Source organism: Hippocampus zosterae, chromosome 11, assembly GCF_025434085.1.
Source record: "Hippocampus zosterae strain Florida chromosome 11, ASM2543408v3, whole genome shotgun sequence".
Classification (NCBI taxonomy): domain Eukaryota; kingdom Metazoa; phylum Chordata; class Actinopteri; order Syngnathiformes; family Syngnathidae; genus Hippocampus; species Hippocampus zosterae.
Genome location: NC_067461.1, coordinates 9,250,950 through 9,266,368, shown reverse-complemented (window position 1 = coordinate 9,266,368; position 15,419 = coordinate 9,250,950). Strand labels below are relative to the sequence as shown.

General features: G+C 43.8%; 1 protein-coding gene across 2 annotated transcripts in view; it reads left to right on the top strand.

Moving 5' to 3' along the window:
* The window catches only part of zgc:171482 (zinc finger protein), a 60,486-nt gene that overhangs the window by 28,233 nt on the left and 16,834 nt on the right, over nucleotides 1–15,419 (top strand). The window contains exons 4-5 of one of the 2 annotated variants that reach the window (XM_052080040.1): nucleotides 4,880–5,009; nucleotides 11,394–11,636. In XM_052080040.1, the coding sequence (XP_051936000.1) occupies nucleotides 4,880–5,009; nucleotides 11,394–11,636 (373 nt within the window). Of the gene's footprint in view, nucleotides 1–4,879; nucleotides 5,061–11,393; nucleotides 11,637–15,419 lie in introns of both variants that reach the window. The other variant, XM_052080038.1, reaches the window with a different exon arrangement.

The window sequence follows — 15,419 nt, the reverse complement described above, 5'->3', positions numbered from 1 at the left end:
ACATAAATATCATGTTATCTCGAATGCAGTCAGAGATCTGGTGAATCTATGGAAGATCAATATTCTGTGAAAGCTAAATTTGGGTGCTTGGGATGATTCTGACTGATGGAATCTCTACATTATCCTTACCATACGCCAGCATGCAAATGTCCAATTATATACTGTCGCGTTCCTTTTCGCAAGGTACACACATTGTGACTTGTAATAGCATATTTTTGAAATGAGAGAGAGACAGAGAGAGAGAGAGAGACCCTCACCTCGTCTGCTGTCGTTTCAAGCGTCACCTGTGAAAAGCGACCTGGTGCCATTGGCCATCCTCACTGCTGGGAAATACCAAGAAAGGAGGAAAGTGTATTCGAAAAACTAAGAGAAGAGATAGTTGATCTGGAAACGACATTGTGGTTGCAAACTATGAAATAAATTGTCGGCAATACTTTCAAGGTTTGCCTTCTTTAGTTTAGGAGGCATCATCATAATGTCTTGTAGATCATTGGTCCCCAATCACTGGTCTGCGGACCGGTACCAGGCCCAACAGAGACAAGAAAAAAAAAAGGTTTATTTTATTTGTTGCGCAGCGTCAGGCAGCCTATCATATTAACGATTATCTTCTGGAGGGAACATAAGTAGAGCTGTTATTGTTTAAGGTTTATTGTTTACATTGTATGGCTTATTCATTATCCGAGAGGGGTCCATTTTTTGTAGTTCACTGTGCTATTTTATATTGTTCTACGTTTGTTGTACTGTTCAATAAAATGACTGTAGAATTGTTTGTTGTCAGTACCAATGCAAAACAAAAACAAAAAAACCAGTCTGCCAACAGCACGTACTCATCCCAACCGGTCCTTGACACAGAAATGGTTAGATATGATCAATTGTGTGAACAAAATGTCACGATAATATGGGGATCATGAGTTACATTGTGATTCCCAGCATGAGATTCAGGAATGAAAGAATGGAAGCCAAGAACGCAGGAAAAGTGACATGAATGCACTTCGAAATCAACTGTGAACGATTGATGACACTTGGCGGGAAGACAAAGGCGGCGCAACTTGAGTCATCAATGTTTTTTATTGTTTAATTTGCTGCAGTGGGGGAGGCGGCAGCACTGTCGCTCTCTCTCTCAAACACACACACGCACTTTTCAAATTGTTTGAAACTTTCCATGCTGTCGTTTTGTTTTGTTTGCTGTTTAGTGCTTTGACAGGTACCAAGGCAGTCGCTAGTCGAGACGATTTTGGCAGAACAAGCAGCACTTTAGACACGCGCGTGGAAAGAATAACGGCATACGAATAAGTGAGGAAAAATGAGCACAGGAGCGAGTGCATATCAGAGTAGAATAAGAAGGTATGCTAACAAGCAAAAGGGATGAATGCATCTGCCGGAAAGCAACGGATGGATGTGACTTGCTTGTACTCGTGGTTCTCGTGGATCCCGTGACAGTCTCAGGAATCAATATGGAAATGAAGCGACTGTAGAATGCACGGATTTAACAAGACATTTCTCAGTTGCAAAAATCAACGAGGCACGGCAACGACATCATGCTAACAGGAGAAACAGTTTCTTCCGCGTTTGGAATGTCTTCTGTTTTCAAGCGGACAAGATGACATACAATTATGCGCATCCAATTACAACTGCAGCTGAAGGGGTTTTACGAAGCTAGAAGCGTTAAATTGCAATTTCCGTGTCACGTTGGTCTCAAATGCGCAATCTGGATTGAAAATGGAGCTTCTGAGCCTGTGTACACGTACATGTGGGTTGTAAGGTAGATTGTTTGCCGAAGAATGTTTACAAAGCCGTTCATAAATATAAAATGTGATTCTTTTTTGATCAAATTTAATATGTCATGGCACCCGAAAAACGTCTCTCATTCTGATTGCAACTTTTCCCGATGAAATTTGACAATAGCTCGCCAAGTCATTTTGGTGCCAGGTTCAAATTTATTTGGATTTAAATAAGATGATTTCTGAGTTTTCAGTGTGTGTCTTGTATTGAGTGTGCTTTATTGTTGGCGTACTGTGTATAGCACGCATATTGTGTTGTGGGTGACAGCAGGGCATATGTTGTGTTTAAAGAATGATCTGATTGTTAAATGACATTTTATGATTCATCTCGCTGATTAGAAATATAGTTGTATTTGTCAAATTGGCAAATTGGAAATTGAACTACGTTACCTTGCCACAAATCTGATAGCGTGCATGAATTCTCATGTGATTTACTCCTTAATATTAACGATAGGCATGCATATGGATAATAATTCAATCATTGGTTGATTGAATGTAAGAATTGAGATTTCTTGAGGGTGCGAGGGGGTAGAATTTACTTTGATTGATTCATTCACTCTCAGCCCTTTTTCAAAACAGCAATCCCCATAAACGGTTTACGAAAAGTTGGACTGATCTTTCAGGACCCACAGATATTATGTTCTGTGACAAGACAAGGACACAAGCTACCAAAAGAAACATATCTGGGGCTATTTCCAAAAATAGACGTCTTCTAAAAATGAAAAAAAAAAAAAAACAGAACAATATATTACACTGAAAACAGTATCAGTAAAATAAATAAATAAATAAAGCTCAGACGGAATAAATGGACTGTGACCCTTTAAAAAATCTCTATAACCTGTGACAGAGTCATATTTTGTCAAATGTCACTCACGTGAGAACCATCAGGCCAATGTAAAGTCAACATCTTCAAAAGAGGACCGACATAGTGTGTCATGAAAAATACATGCTGAAGAAGTTGCCGCACACACAAAAAAGACGCCAATAAACACCCCCCCCCCCCCTTCCCAGTCCCTTGGCAGGGATAATTACCGGTCTACATACACTCCAATCATGTGTATGCGGCAACCATAAACAATGCTTCATCAATAGCAACCCAGCACAATAAAGTAGACGTGTACCAGCACAGACGGCGACTGCACTCGTGGAATTGGGGGCAGCGGGAAGAGGATCACAGCATGTGAGGGGAGGGGGTGGAGGAGGGAGGGAGTGAGGGATGGGTGGGGGCACAACAAGGGGGAAGGTTCCGGAGAGAGGGGGGGGGCGGTGGAAAACATGCCAATACCGATAAATATTTCATCCTACAACACACACACAGTCACTGAGCCTGGTCCCCACTGGGGGAAGGAGGGAGGCAAATATAGCAAGCAAAGAAAGTGAAGGAAAGAGGAAAAGGAGAAAGAGGGGACAGCTGAGACATGGCAAAGCCCGGAAGGTGAAGGTGTCCTCAACATTTATGACCGTGATGCTAAGCAGAGCTGACGGCCTTCACGCACACACATACAGATGAGGGTGTCACACACACATAAACACACACACACACACACGCTTCTCTTTCATCCTTCACTCTTTCGACCCGGGCAAAGTTCGTCTCCTCCGGCTTGACACCTGGACTAGCAAGAGCGCTGGTGTGAAAAAAGAAATCACAGAAAGAGAACGCCACACGATAGACGACGCTTGAGCGCACACGAATTGACTCAAAGCGAGCAGAAATGAAGGAAACAAGACACGAACGGCAGATTTTTTTTGTCACAGGGCGGAATACTACTTTCTTGTAAATCTCGCTACAATCGGGACTATCCATCATGGTCAGAAGCGTCCAAATTGGAGGCACGGAAAGCAGTAGAAAATAGAACAATTTCACCTTTGGGAGTTTGGGGGCAATATTTCCTGTTTTACTGTCCCATTTTATTGTGTGGAGAAAAGAGAAGGGTTTCCACACAGTAGATTGCAGGGTGTACAATTACAAGGTCCTCTGATGAGCTTGTTGAGGCACTCGCATAAAACATGAGAGAACACGCGATCCTGACATTCTTTACAAATAGAGCACCGCATCAAGGAAAAGCTCGGATAAATGGGCGCTTCTAATAATAAGAAAAAAGATAAGAAAAACCTTCATTAGTCTCACAATGGAGAAATTCCCAATTCACAGTAGCAAAGTTATGAAAGTAAATAGAATGTGACCCTCTCCGCCCGCTAAATCCTGCAGCCATCTCAAATTTGTCGTACACGTACGTAAGAAAATAAGCACCTCTGTGCCGATTCTGACACGTCACACACAAATGAACGAACTGATGAGCGATGGGTTGTGTCAAATAGGGGATGGATTGATATTTTTGACTGTGTCAATCCAAAGAGAGAATTCGACCCTTTTTAGACCGGAACTCATTAAATCTGTGTTCATTATCCATTATTTAGCCGAGGCAACCCATTTTACTTTCGAAAAATCTCACGGCATACCACCAAACCAAAATACCGGAAATAAAGTGGGAAATCTGACCCCATGCAATTGAATACAGAGCCGCTAATGATGTCTCAGGGCGCACTATGGGTGCCGCGAGTTGGGAATCACCGCATTCAAGTGTGCAGGTGTACCTTTTGAATGATTTGTCCGGCGTGTGTCCATGTGTGCGTGTACGTGAGAAAAGCAACATAAATGAGACAATGTTTACATGGCTTCTCGCTACCAAGTGTGAGACAAAGCCTGTTGTTGTGTGTGCCTCTCTGGGTTTACTGAGTATTCTTAGATTTTTCACATTCTGTTCCAGCCTATACACCAGATGGGCAACAACAAAGAGAGGGAATGGCTGGAGAGGAAAAAAAAAAGCTTGGCTTTGTTGTGCGCGTGTGTTGCAGTGTAGTTGATTTTTTTGTTTTTGTCAGCTCGGCAATTGCTCGTTTTCTTTGTATGCCTCCTCATCCGCTTCATCATCCTTTATAATGTTCCCACATGACTTCCTACGGCAACGAGCCACGTTGTGGCCCCAAAGAGAGACGATGAGCTGATCATCCCTGCGGGAAGGGGGCGGGGGGGCGGGGGGGGGTTGCCTTATCCTCATCAACTCCTCATCGCTGTGCTCCTCTCTGACCACTTCCAGGACTGCGACGAGACAGAGGTGGACAAGAACAAGTGCTGCACCTTGTGCAACATGTTCTTCACCTCCGCCATCGTGGCTCAGTCCCACTACCAGGGAAAAACCCACGCCAAGAGAGTCCGCCTGGTGCTAGGTGAGACTCCCAGCAGCCTCGCAACCTTGACCACGCAACCTACCAACGCAGGTATTCTACAAAGTCCAGCTGATCTCTACAAGATAATGACAGTTGATAACAGCTAGGCGGGGGGGCCACCCTCGCAAAAACACACCAAAAAAAAGATGCCAGCCTTCACTGTCTACTTGGAAACATGTTTGCATTCAACAGTCTCTAACACTCTCCGCTGGTTCTGTCTCATTAATAATGCCGAGCACAGCTTTTGTGACCATGACGACCGGTGGACAGTTCGGGCATGTAAGCAAAGTGACCAACTATGACTTTGTTTCTAATAACCAGCAACTTTTTTGAAACCTTTGCAAATTTTTCTAATCAGACTTTGCACTTTTCAAAATATGCGTGACACTATAATCCAAGAGCAGCGTTCTGAAATTGAAGTTTGTGCATATCTGAGCAATTGGTGAAGCATACGTTCATATTTTGACTTTAGAAAAAGTAGACTAATTACAGTTGGAAAAGAAATCGGAAGATTTTTCACATATGGATACTTTCCATGGTTACAAAAGGAAATAAATTAGACATTTATAATGAAAAATTTATAATGAGAAATTTATAATGACAAATATAATGGATCGTATAATGATGGCAAAAAACCCAAAACGCTTTCTTGGTTAGTTGTGTAATTTTATTGAATCTTTTGCAGTTTAACTAACATAAAATCATTCGTGACAAAAAAAAAAGAATAAGAAACAAACTTTTTAGAAGGCGGACAAAGTAAATGACTATTCACAAATTGTATTATTTGGTATGCATGCCTGCTTTGGACATGAACAAGCACACAGTGCACATGCTGTGTATTTTCATGTATCACTTGAATGCAACCCATTTGAGGTGAGAGCAGGTCTTTAAAAAGAAATATTTAGTCAGCCTTCAAGTCAAAACGTCTCATCTGCTTCCGAGGACAAAGAACGCGTTTGCAAACATGCCAGAGGCCCAAGAGGAAGACTTGGAAGGTGAAGTTTAATGAAGATGAATTAATGTTTGTTCAAACTCGTGACTTTTTTTTCCTCCTTTTAAATTAGGGTGTCTTGACTCTGGCGAGTCGTCCCCGGGGAGGCTTTACATAATGTGACTCTAATTGGATTTATTGTCACAATTCATAGAACTATGAATTTGCACATTTCAAAAAAAAAAAAAAAAAAGCATTATAAGGGAGCTCCAAAGCGACTTTTTTTTTTAACTTTGCCCTACTTTGGAGATGTGCCACTGGTGTACAATTTCCTCTTGGGTAAGGAACTGTCTAAGCAGAGCAAACAGTTGGAGGAGAGCATCAGAAGAATGCATCCTGGGAGGGAAGAGAAGCTTTTCATCTGCGATTTAAGTCCAAAATAGCATTCACTATGTGATGCGCAATCAATCCGACGAGACATGTGAAATCTGACAATCAATGAGGTGTCCGCTCAAACAACACCACTGTGGGGAAGTCAAACCTTCAACTTAAGATTGCGGGTGCATGGACAATGTAAAGTAAAAAATAACTCATAGAAGTGGATATTCTTGAAACGGTCACGTCTCTCCCAATGGTGAGTCACGATGGCGTGCGGTGTACAGCCAAACCACATTGGTTGCAGTAAGCATGAAATATAACCCTTCAAGTTAGGACGGCCCCATACGGGGATGTCCGTCATCTGTTAAAACAAATCGCTGATGCATGTCGGCATATGTGAACATGTTATACATCTTTTAAAAGCTGAGTTTCTGGAGATTTGAATGGTACCCGACATGTTAAAATATCAAAATATTGATTTGTAAGTCTGGGAATGGGGAATTGATAACTGTGGTGTAAAAACAGATTTCAGAAACACGTAGAAGAGAAGCTTGTTTCAAGTGGACCCGTTCTCTATTCTTCTTCACAGTTCGCACATTGCCCCGCCCCGGCCCTCGACAGCTCTAAAGCTCTCACTCTTCCTCATGAGCCGCACTCTGTGAAAATTTCTTACTTCTGCTCCAGTGCGCAGAGATCACAGTCACGAGAAAAAGACAGGGTGGGAAAACATGAGAAGAGGGTGTAGGGGGACAGATACATCCAAGAATCTTTCCCTTTTGCATCAGAGCACGTGCTTGCCACTACCAAATTGTGAGGTGTAAAGATTATAGCTTTTTTTTTTGTTTTTTTTGTCTGAGTAAAATTAAATACCAGTAAAAGGGCAGAAGGATTTAGTTTTTAATTGTGATTTATGGGGTGCCAAAAGAAGTAAAGGGAACATGAGTCGGTGTGGTTAGTGGAACGAGCAGTCAAAGATATAATATCAATCAGCTTGCCGGGGTTTCTATTAGCAAACTCGCACTAAAATAGACGACACCCGAAAAGCACTCAATGGAGCTCAGACCTCCGCCAAGACGGAATGACTGCGGTGTGCATATCAACACAAAGCATTCCTGGCACGGAACGGTTGAAAATAAATCGCTGGAGTTCACATTGACACAAATATAAAGGAGGATTCATTAAGGAAACTGATATGACGGCACTCTGCCAAGTCTCCAGCGGGTTTATGAAATCAGGAAACGCTATTAACACCAAAAGCGACACCAAAAGCGTACCGACTTCAGGGTGGAGTCAAATAGCCACAGAGGTCCTCGGTTTATGATGTCCTAACTTACTCGGTTTCAAATTTGGGTTACTTTGCCACTGGAGGAAAGGAATTCCATGGCAAAGTGAGGACCGGATGTATATGTGAACTTCTGACTACAACAAAGTCTTTTAAAAGCGTTGCTGAAGCTTTGAGAATATCCTTTGACTATAATGAGCACTCATGGGATTGACCAATCAAAGGGAAAGTCCAAGGAACTGGGATGCAAGGAAAATTGGAGATTTGATTATATCGTCATAGTCTAGCGGGATGGATGGACTGACGGGGGGGTTGGTGGGCGGTAGATCGTCCGATTGTACTATGTAAGATTCTTGTCATATCAGAAAAAGGAGAGCAATGGTTAACCAGCGTCACGTTTTGAGAAAAGTGACCAATGCACGGCTCGCGAGCCAAACCTCGTCACCTGGTGGCGCTTGTGTATTTGCTTCGAGGCGTCACACGGTAAAAGTTCAGTTCATCGTTCCATCTTGGGGCGAATGGCCGTGCAGTAACACTGAAATAAAATCATTTGAAATCAACTCCAAAACCTCATGTATAATATTGATGGACAAAGGCAACATATGAACACCTAAAATGTGGTTTCAGTTCCACCTCCCCACTCAGCACTCAGTTTTAAACTACAAATATGCTGTAAGCTAGAGAATAGTCTTGCATTAGCTAAAGAGTGTTCCAACTATGATGCTAACCGATTTTTTTTAAAGACCCCCAAACTGCACCTCTGCACAGCTCCTCATCAAATTCAAATCATTCAAATTTGTCCCTGCAACAAGCAGCTCCATCACTGTTCAATGAAGTTCGTGTAAATAAACGTACCCGCAGCAAGTCAACCTTTACTGCCAGCTCTTCATTTGTAAACAGTCCTTGTGAAAGAGGTGCCGTGACTCATGTGTGAGTGGTATTTTTGTTGGTGTGAACGCGTGGTATTGTTGCGCTGAAGTCATGGGCGGCACAACTCGAGATACGCCATCACATTGCTGATGGCGGATCGCCACATTTGGACACGCCATCTGCCTGCCGTTCTAAGTGGCCATCACGCACTTTGGCTGTGGACCTCACACTCCCACTTCACATGTGTCCAAATATACATTGACTGAACCTCAAATGCAGCCAAGACTATTCTCCAAAATTCTTCACACACACACACGCACACACACACACACACACACACACACACAGGCCTGGATTTACGCACAACATATACACGCACACAGCAAAAGCCATGAGCCACAAGAGGCATGTCATTGCTGGTGGCTATTAATGGACAATCACCATGGTAACCAGTGTCATGCCATGAGCAGTGGCTCACCTGGGGGGGGGGGGGGTCTAGCTTCATTACCTCACTCAGAAGGGGGATGAAAAGAGCAGAAAGACACAGGGGAGAAAGGTATAAAAGATGGAATAAAAAAGATGTACAAGTTCAAGAGTAAAGAGAGAGTTTCTTCAAGGATGGTCGCTGGAGGGCCAACGACCTTCTCGTGACCGTTATCTGTGTTTCCCACATGTGGCTCACTACGATTGACTGCTCTTTGCCGACATCTTTCAAATTAGCCTGTGTGGGTTAACATGTCTCGGAATGATAAGATAAGATAAGATATCCTTTATTCGTCCCACACTGGGGAAATTTACAGCCTCCAGCAGCAAGAATGTATGTAGAAAGAAGAAAGGAGAAAGAGGAAAAAAAACAAAACATCAGTACTATTTACAATTTTCCTTCACATACTTTAATTATTATTATTATTATGATTGTTATTTTTTATTCATCAGCCTGACAGCAGTCGGTAGGAACGAGCGTCGGTATCTCTCCTTCTTGCAGCGCGGGTGTAACAGTCTCTGGCTGAAGGAGCTACCAAGTGCTGTCAGGGCGGGCTGGAGGGGGTGGGAGGGACTGGCCATCATAGCTTTTAGCTTAGTTAGCATCCTTCTGTTGCCCACCTCCTCCAGAGTGTCAAGGGAGCAACCCAGGACAGAACTGGCCTTCCTGACCAGTCGCTCCAGTCTCTTTCTGTCCCGGGCTGAGATGCTGCCTGACCAGCACACAATGCCATAATGGATGGCCGAAGCCACCACCGAGTTATAGAACGTCTTAAGGAGTGACCCCAAACCCCAAAAGACCTCAGTTTCCTGAGTAGGAAGAGTCTGCTCTGTCCTTTCCTAATCAGGGTGTCCGTGTTTGTCGACCAGTCCAGTTTGTCGTTCAGAAGAACACCAAGGTACTTGTAGGAGGTCACCCTCTCTATGTCCATACCCTGGATGTTCATCGGTGCTGGTGAGGACTTTTTCCTGCAGAAATCCACAACCAACTCCTTAGTTTTCCTAGGGTTGATCTGGAGGAGATTCTGCTGGCGCCAGTCCACAAAGTCCTTTGTCAGTCCCCTGTACTTGAGTATGAGCTTGGCTGGGTGGATGGTTTTTTGTGGGGAGGAAGTTGTTTCTGTATTTGTGCCATGGATCCTTGAAACCGTATCAGTTTGGTGGGAAGAAAAGAAAGAAAAGCTACGATACTTCAAAGTTTCACCTTGAATCGCAATTAAAGTATGAACAAGATTCCAAACGGTGACCAAAACTGGTCCAAGACAAGAAGAAGTGTGTGGGCATCAGCTGGTCTCCCACACCTATCAATTTATAAACCATGAATAATTGAATCCTTTCAGGCACGGTAGTTACTACAGTAGACAGCTTATCATGTAATCAGGTTACAGAGTGCATGAAAGGGTTAACGTCATGGTGCCTAAGGTCAAAACTGTTCCTTTTTTTTCAGCTTCACAGCTGTCGATGTAGACTTCTAACTTTATCTCCAGCAGTCTCGTAGTCTTCACAGCCAAAGCCCAAATCTGAGAATGAATACAGACATTCAGCACGATTGTCCTTTTAGCTTTAACGCTTGCTATATGATATTAACAGGAACCACCAGACTAATTTGTCCGAAATGTTTCCTAATCTTGATACCCACTGAGCCACACCCACGCAGGAGGGCAGCTCGTCACTCGTCGATGTGTCACTCGACGGTCTCCTCTAATTTCCAACTCCATAAGCGTGCCAGTGTGCAGATAGCGATAGCAAGATGCCGAGCCAGGAAAAGCCAGGTCACAGCGATACAAGTCACCTATCTAATTATTTGTCCCGAAGAGGCCTGATCAAACAGCATTTTTGTTCTTTTCACGTAATTCTGACAAATAATTGCCCGGGTGCAGGATCATAAGTGTTACTTTTCCGCCCTCTTTGAGTCAGTGGCCCCTTTCACCGTGCCTGCAGAAGGCTCCTGTATCAGTGGCTCTGACGCAGAACGGAATTGTCACTGACTCACAAGTATTTTATCACACCAGACACTAGCACAGACAAAAATCACACCTGATCTAATCATCCGATTGCTTGATGTCACGATGGTAGAGTGCACAACTTTACAGCAATCAGTTCTGATTGGATCGCTGCTTCTCAGCGTACCTTTGATGAGATCACGACGTACGCCACATTGATTTAGAAACGCACGTCTGCCTCATAGTTACGAGGTTTGGGGACTCTAATTTGTCCTTAGGTGTGAATGTGAGTGGGAATGTCTTTTTTTTTTTGTCTATCGCGGCAACATACTGCAAAATGCATGATTAATCGACAGAGTTTATCGTCCATCCCAGACAGGGACACTAAAACAGTGTAGTTAGATAAATCCTCTTCGGACAGCATCAAATAAACTGTGCCAAGGTATAATTTTTGTATTTGTATTGAAGGTTGCCGTATTCTATCATGACGCCCGCAGATTCCTCCCCTTCGACCCCGCTGCCCTCAGACCCCACGGCATGCCCCCCTCCGCCATCCGCGCCTGTGGTCAGCGGCAACGGCGGAAAAGAAGCCGGCAAATACTGCTGCTTGTGCGGAGCCTGGTTTAACAACCCGCTAATGGCCCAGCAACACTACGAGGGCAAGAAGCATCGCAGGAACGCCGCCAGGGCACGCCTGGTGGAGCAGCTAGCGGGGAGCCTGGATGCCACGGAGAGCACAGGTCAGTCCTCGTAATCCCTCCTAAAAAGACACCCCCCACCCCCCACCGCGGATGCAGGTGACAAGTGAAAGGCAGAGGGGGTGTTACTGCTTTTTAAAGGGAAACAAGATCAGGGGAGATCATTTTTAACATCTGCGGTATTTTGTTCCGTGGGAATTTTTCTACCGACGTCACTCCGGTTGGAAATAGTCACGCTCCAAGCGTGCTCCCCAAATTGGGATTACCTCATGATAATTACCTTTAAATATCGACAGAGTTTTGAAATGCTTTCCAATTCTTTTCACACAAAAGCCTTCGGAGGGGTGTTTAGGATAAAGCCTGAATTAGAATCTTAGTGAGCAGGCTTTAAGGTTGCATGATTTTAATTTGAAGTTGAGGAAATACAGTTAGAGGAGCTTTGGACTGACTCGAGGGTCATCAGCTTCGGTTTCCGCCGACGCATTCATTCTGGCTGCAGCGAAATAGAATTCAAAACCCCTGGATTACTGTTGTAAAACAAGTCATCCATCACATGAAGCAAATATTTCATTTCATTCTCTCGAATTAATTTTATCTCTGTTTAACTAAAACATAAGCAAGTTTCAGTCATACAAGTAGTCTCTCTCTCTCTATACATACATAGAGAGATAGATACATATATCGAGAAATATAGATATATACGTTGAAGTGAGAGCCTGCTGTGGCACAATGGAATTTCCAGCCCAAGAAGAAAAAATCCTCTCCCTCGGTATGATTACCTTCTTCTGAGCCCCCCGGTTACGCATCACAGAAATTTGTAGCAGTTGTAAAATAATTACACACATCTATGTATAACGTAACTGCCTATCCCCGTTCCACTTTAACAGCAGGGGCTGAAAATATGATGCATATAACCCCCCCCCCCCCCCCCCCCATCCGCCTTCCCGATTTTACTGGTGCTCCCTCACTTAGCAAAGCTGAACATTAAGAAATAGAAGACAGGCTTTTTTTCCCCCCCAATTGAGGTGACGAATGCATTTCACTCAGAGCACACATCTGTTGCTGCAAACAGCTCTGCCTCCTCTTCAAGCAGGACAACTCGTAATTAGCCGAAAACAAGCTCTCGCTAGTATTCCGGAGTAGTAAACTCAACAAGTCTGTGCAAAACCTGGTCTTAACTCAGCTTCAGTGACAAAATTTTAATCTGAACCTGAATGCAGACATTCAATGTTTCATTATGTAAATAAATAATAGGACACATATTGGGCAATAAAACACGGCTGTTGGTAACATGTTCCAATACTTTTGTTCATATGTAAAAAGTGATTTATAAAAATGTAATTTTCTTTTTTTTTTAAATGTACTGGTACATGTACTATATAATGTTGCACATTACAGAATATTTTAGGACTACTATTTAGTCCAGATAAGTCTCATTCTTTTCTGGTTGTCCAGTGGTGAAATATCTAAAGTCATGGTGCTGAAGTCGGCAGCCCAACATGCACGTGAGCACTCCATGAGACATCGATGCGCGCGCACGCACGCACACACGCTCACTCCAATGCTCAGTCCGTCGAAACTGTGGCGCGAGCTGTGTGCTCCAGGTGCCATGACAAAAGCAATCATCTCAAGGAACCAATCATATTAAAAGCATGAGTCACGTTGCCGCCTACACTGGCTCAGAGGCTTTAAGTTGTGTCATGTTGGATATCGTTCTCCATCCACTCGCCGTGACCCAGATCCCGCAATGGCCACTGCCTTTTTAGGCAACGTTTCAATCCCAATTCACAACGCAGCGAGCACTTGGAAACGGTCCGGCGTTCCCGCTTTTGTGTAATTTACATCCGCAGGTTTTCATTAACTTAAAGATGCTGCGGAATCGATTTGCCGCCTTCACTTTTCAAGGACAGGCGACCCGTGCTGATGAGATTCGTTACACGTGCCATCAATCACGCCCGGGCTCAGCCGTCTTTCAACCACGCCACTATTGTCGGGGATTGTTTGCCCTGCCGTATGATGCATTTCCACAGGCACAGGATTCTCGCCTCCAAAAGGCTTTTAACGCCTCTCGGGTGCAAGGTGCTGGAAATGTTTGGGAATGTTAATTAGTCTGCTGGGTAGGTATGCCTCATGGTCGCTGTCAGGGTTTGTTTACGTGATAATAACTGAGTGCAATGATGTCAGACAGGAAGGATTTCTTGGTGGATTTGGTGGCAAAAGTTATAGGACCTGAGCATAGGGAAGAAGGAGGACCATGTAAACGTTTAGGATGCACCCAAAGGATTTATGACAAAGAGCCTGCCTGTCGGACTGCACCTGGATGTTTTGGTTTTTCTACCAGGCCAGTGTCTCAGTTGGTTCTGCGCGGTCCTGTGAATGTTTTTATTTTCAACCCAGCGTAGCTTCGGCTTTCATTCCATTTGCATGCGCCATCGCTTTATTGCACAACACTGTGACTTTCGCTTTCCAGATTTGAAAGGAAACTATTTGTGTGAACTTGAAGCGGACATAATCAAGAATATGTTGTGCTGCTCCATTGTAATTTAACGGATGCTTGGGCATTACCAAATCATCCAGACAAGTCATTCTAGTTTTGGAACGCTTTCTGTGACTGTTTCACACAGTCTTCTATTGATGAGTTTGCAATCTGTGTAGAGATGCGTGTGTGGACCACAATGGCCCCAAATCACATCATGTCTCATCTGTCATCCTCATTAAAAACCCGTAAGGCGCAGGTGACTTATTTACACACCGTTGTTGTTGTTGTATTGATGATACTGACCTTTGCTTGTCCTTTCATATTGTAAAGCCTCACGGCACACATGCATTTGCATAGTTCCTCCTTTTTTTTTCTTATCAAATTGACAAGTTACAGCAGAGAACGGGGGCTTTTGAGGTGCCAGACTGAAACCCTGGGAGATGGATTGCGAGGGGAGAGAAGGGTGGGGCGGAGGGGTAGCTGGAGGCTGGGCAAGGAGCCCGGCGGACTCGGATGTGTCTTTACATAAATCACGACTCGGGTAGAAACCCCCTCGGGACAGAGTCGGACGATTGTCTGTTCTCTCCGGAGACGGGGCGGTGAGTTAGGAGCGGTGAGATAAGCGTCTCGCGCTCAAGCATGAGCGCCAGAGCGCGCCAGGACTTCAGAGAGGGCCAAGGAGCAAAGCAGAGAAAATGGCGTGTAATTGATGAGCACGTTTGAGTCAGGGGACACAGCTGACCTCCTCTCCCTCGAAACGACGCTCGTGTGACAACGAGGCACGACGTGCAGGTGTATGTTCAAACTCATGAATTGGGACATCTGCATTTCGCTTGTTTCGCCTACCGGCATTCAACTCAATGCAATACAAAAAGCTCAGATTCACAATTAGCTTCCCTTCATAATCAAAATTGTGTTTCTGGATGGCTATTTAGCACTTAGTTTGTAAAAGTTGAGCTTTTAAAAAAAAAAAATCCCAATCAACAATCCCCACCGGTTAATGGATTGAGCAAACAGAGATGTCCTCGTGTTGCTCAGGAATATATAATGTGAAAGCTAGAAACATTTTTGGGTGAGAAATAGATTTTCAAAAGCCACGTTTATTTTCATAAATATAAAACTGTAAAAAAGAAAACAATACTGTAGAAATTGACACATGAATTATGACTATTTGGGAAAACCGCATTTTTGGCATACAACAGCAGGAAAGCAGCTAACAAAGATAATTTATAAGTGATGCCCTTATATGGGCAAGAAAAAAATACTTCGGTGAACAATGTTGCCACTTTGCATAACTCGGCATACCACCCAAAGACAAATGGCGTGTTGAATTTACCCAATTTCAT